Source organism: Austrofundulus limnaeus, unplaced genomic scaffold (assembly GCF_001266775.1).
Source record: "Austrofundulus limnaeus strain Quisiro unplaced genomic scaffold, Austrofundulus_limnaeus-1.0 Scaffold12, whole genome shotgun sequence".
Classification (NCBI taxonomy): domain Eukaryota; kingdom Metazoa; phylum Chordata; class Actinopteri; order Cyprinodontiformes; family Rivulidae; genus Austrofundulus; species Austrofundulus limnaeus.
Window position 1 is genome coordinate 1,918,246 of NW_013952414.1, and position 3,955 is coordinate 1,922,200.

The 3,955-nt window shown below is 40.0% G+C and overlaps 2 protein-coding genes across 2 annotated transcripts in view; one reads left to right on the forward strand and one right to left on the reverse strand.

The window, feature by feature from the left end:
* Positions 1–3,203, reverse strand: part of qtrt2 (queuine tRNA-ribosyltransferase accessory subunit 2) — an 18,960-nt gene extending 15,757 nt beyond the window's left edge. Inside the window, exons 1-4 of the mRNA XM_014002220.1 lie at positions 2,713–3,203; positions 2,589–2,644; positions 1,936–2,012; positions 1,294–1,503 (exon numbers count right to left, since the gene is read on the reverse strand). Of these exons, the coding sequence (XP_013857674.1) occupies positions 1,294–1,503; positions 1,936–2,012; positions 2,589–2,644; positions 2,713–2,930 (561 nt within the window). The 5' untranslated portion in view covers positions 2,931–3,203. The remainder of the gene's footprint in view (positions 1–1,293; positions 1,504–1,935; positions 2,013–2,588; positions 2,645–2,712) is intronic.
* A 226-nt stretch (positions 3,204–3,429) lies between these two features.
* Positions 3,430–3,955, forward strand: part of ccdc191 (coiled-coil domain containing 191) — a gene marked incomplete in the record, with an annotated part of 17,151 nt that continues 16,625 nt past the window's right edge. The window contains 1 exon segment of the mRNA XM_014002221.1: positions 3,430–3,737. Coding sequence (XP_013857675.1) covers positions 3,681–3,737 — 57 coding nt within the window.

Genomic DNA, 3,955 nt, shown 5'->3' on the forward strand with positions numbered 1-3,955 from the left:
TAGGAATGAACACATTTATTATGTTTATTCAAAATAAAACTGCTTCTTATTACTTCTGTAACATGTTTAAAAGAAAATATTATCAATAAAAATCATCAAATCATGTCCTGTTTCTACAAATTGTCTTTGTAACACTTCAGAAGAACTCTAAACTCATGTAGATATAAAAGACAACAATTAAAGATGCAACTATAAAAAAAAACTTCCTTTCAATCACTAAAAATAATTTATTTACCACATTTTAAATCTGTGCTCTAAAGGGTTAATGCTGCTGAGACCGTCTGTGCTGCGGCTGGATGGTGACTCACAGACAGCAGTTCATTTTGTCTGGATTTATGGTGTTTTGAGTTCACAAACTACTCTGGCTACTTTTTTAAAAGTTGAGGGACATTACATTAGCTCGTAGCTGCGCTGCTGATCAGCGCTATTTTTAGAACAGGCATGGAGCCGCTGACTCCCRGTCACAYGGGGGTCTGTGTTGGTGTTTCTTGCTGTATCTGAGTAATTATTGATAAGGTAACCACGATGTAGCTTCACCTGTCGTGTCTTCCTCGAAAGAAAAAAGGTAGCTCAAAGCTGTCGCATCACACACACATACATGCCTTGCTACTTTTGTGAGGACCACACACAGCCTCGCTCTACGAAGAAGAACCTGCGGTGTTGGTTTTTCAAAATAAAGTACACTGCTCAAAAAAGTAAAGGGAACACTTAAACAACGCACGCTAAGTCCAAGTAAATCAAACTTTTGTGAAGCACATTCAACTCTGTACAGAACAAAGTACTCAATGCGAATATTTCACTGATTAAGATCGGGAGTTAGCATGCGTTGTTTAAGTGTTCCCTTTACTTTTTTGAGCAGTGTATATCTTAACTTTTTATTGATGTTTAAATATGGTTTCAAAGTCTGATTATGGTTAGTATAAGAGCGCAAATATAGGATATAAATATATATGATATGCTTTACATTGTTTTAGCCTAATATAGGCCTATTATTAAAAAAAAWAATAAAACTTCATTCTGAAAGTGCGGCGGCTATGATTTTTGCCGTGGTGGTGCATCACTATCAATTACAAGTAGGGGAAACCCTGCAAATGCTTCAAGCTTTAACACCTGCTGGTTATGTATTCATACCAATACAGCAGTTTTGTTCTGCACAAGCACAGCTGCAGGGCGGCTCCTCTGACATCTACCGAACATCAATCCATGTGCTGTTGCTGAGCATGAACGACTCCACAAAATCAGCTCTTACAGACTGCCTGTGAAGTTTGTGTGTGTGAGTGTGTGTGTGTGTACCTGTGATTTCTGGTGCAGCAGCAGACACTCATCCAGATGAGCCAGGGTTCGATCCACCGACTTCCTGACCCTTTTGCGAGACGTGTTGATCTGCCAGGTCTCTCCATCTGCCATGGTGTGGTACCAGTCCGGCTGCACCATCTTCTGGAGAGCCATAAACCTGGCCACCGACAGCTCGACCCGCCCACCGGTGCCCCACAAGGACACMGTCTAGTGATGGGGTGGTCAGAAACAGAGGAACTGACGTTCATAAGAGCTCAAAGAGGAGCACTTTGAGAAACACTTCTAAATAAGGACACAGCGAATGATCAAACAAATCGGCCAAACAAATCCTAAAAATCAGGTTAAATATTTAGCCTAAAACCTGCAGTGTGAACATAAGCTTTACATTAATTTCCCCACTCCCTGAKTCACCTCAAATGCCCCCTCAAGACCTCTGGCGCCCCCTAGAGGAGATGTGCCCCACAGTTTGAAAACCTCTGTGTTAGTTTGTTGAAAAAAAAACCCTTATCTCCAAACCAGAGCTTTTCAAAAACCAAATATCAGCATCACCCCACAAAACCAGAATCTGTGCATCTCTACTCCTAAAGATCAAAACCACCATCTGCAGGTKATGATGCACTACAGCAGGCCTCGACTCACCTTGTTAGTAATGTAGCCTGTCGGGCTAAGAACTGCAGGGTCGTAAAGCGAGCAGTACAACACTGTATCATGAAGGCCTGAAGGGAAAAAAAAGAAAGCAAACAAAGCCAGCTGTCAGGGACRAACGTTTCATTACTTAATGATGAACTTTATCAGCTGCAACCAGCTGCAGCCAAAAGATGGGAAGGTGAGGAAAAGACAAAGAGACCTAATTATTATTTCCAGTGGTTAAAACACCACCTTTCCTTTCTGGAGCTTTGGAGACAACATTGTGCAAATCCTGTGACAGTTTACATGAAGACACACATTTATTACAGTTCTCATTGTAAATTTACTCATCAGTGGCCAAGTAATGCTGTGAACTATGGCTAATGTTGACCAGAAGAGATCACTTTTAATGGGATTTATGTAAGAAATTGACAAAAAAACTTAAAGTACTCTCCAATTGAGCTCACAAAGCTAATGAGTTTTTCAGCAACCCACTCTAAATGCTGTTTAATTTAGATTTTTTTTAACAAAAAGTGTTTAGATATGCCACTTTTACAGCCCATTCGAAACCTCGAAACCCCTTAATTTAAAAAAAGGTGTGAATTTACATGTTTTCAGCCTTACAACATTTAGATGTAAACATAGAAAGCAGCATATTTTTGTACCTGCAAACTTTCTGAACCCATCTTTGAACTCTTCCAGCACTTCTTGATGCTCTGCTCTGGAGAGGGACGCAGGTTTAAGATAAAAAGATGTAAACAGTGTGAATGTGTGGTGGTTTTAACTCACATGTGGGACAGAGTGACCTGGGTGACAGAGGGGAGGTTGCTGATGGTGTGCAGCGTGTCCTGGGTGAGGTGGGGGACCGTGCCCAAGTGGGTGTACAGCAGACACCCCGGAACGTCCAGCGAGTGCTGCCCGGTCCTCCCGAGACCCTTCAGTACGCCCAACCGTGCCCTGCCCTGAAGCACACGGGACAGCTCCAGCTGTACCCTGCTGCCAGCCATAACAGCAGCTCCAGAGGAAATTATTTAACAGGCTAACCGAACAACTCTAGTAGATCTGAGCTGCGAAGCTTCCACGTCGCCGGTGAAATTACTCACAGAGGAAGCTAGCATTAGCGGTTAGCATTGTTACGTTTCACTCATTAGTAAAGTTTAATGCTGTTGAGTTGTTACGTGAAATCTCCAAATACATGTGGCCTTATCTTTATTTATATGTGTTAAACTTTAATGTTCCTTACCGTAAACTCATGCTTTCCTGTGAACTACAAGTCGGGGAGATATGACGTCATCATCAGCGACGGCAGCAGGAACAGGAAAAAAACCGGGTTCTTTTTCATTTCGAATTTTAAAAATATATGTTCTTTACGAAGTAGTATTTTAAAACAATTATATGTTAAGTTCTGGTTAATTTTATTTTTATCTTATTTAAAAAATTAAACAAAATTAATTGGCATGGTTACCAGTGAGACTCTAGAGCCTACTGGGATTCGTAGTTTTAAAAACCTTAATTTGCGTAAAAAGGGTTAATAAAGCTAATCAGTTTACTACATTACCCAGAGTTCTTTACGGTGTAGGATGTTAGGTTTGTTGCCTCTGCGTTTTGGTTTGTGGCAGCTTCTAAACTCAGTGCGACTAGTTAAATGATTAGTTGAGAATTTTTTAACGCATATTGTTATAAAGATATTTTTTTCAAAACTTCGTAATCAAGATTTAGGAGTACAATATATTGTAAACTGGCTTAAAACGGGGGCAATGACGTCTCACAATTCTCACCTGTTCAGGTGGAAGAGGCTCGGGACTGCACCCAAGGTAAATTTAAATAACCATTAAATTTTTTTTTTAAAAAGCCTGCTTTTAATAACTTAGTTTATCACTTAACTTCATATGAATACAGAAAACCAAAACTAACATATTCAGGCATCTGTCTATCATTACCAAAACCTCTAGATTCATAATAGGAAAAAAAAGAGAAAAAATAATTTGGATTTTATTTTATAAACACATGCCTGTGAAGAACGACATTGACC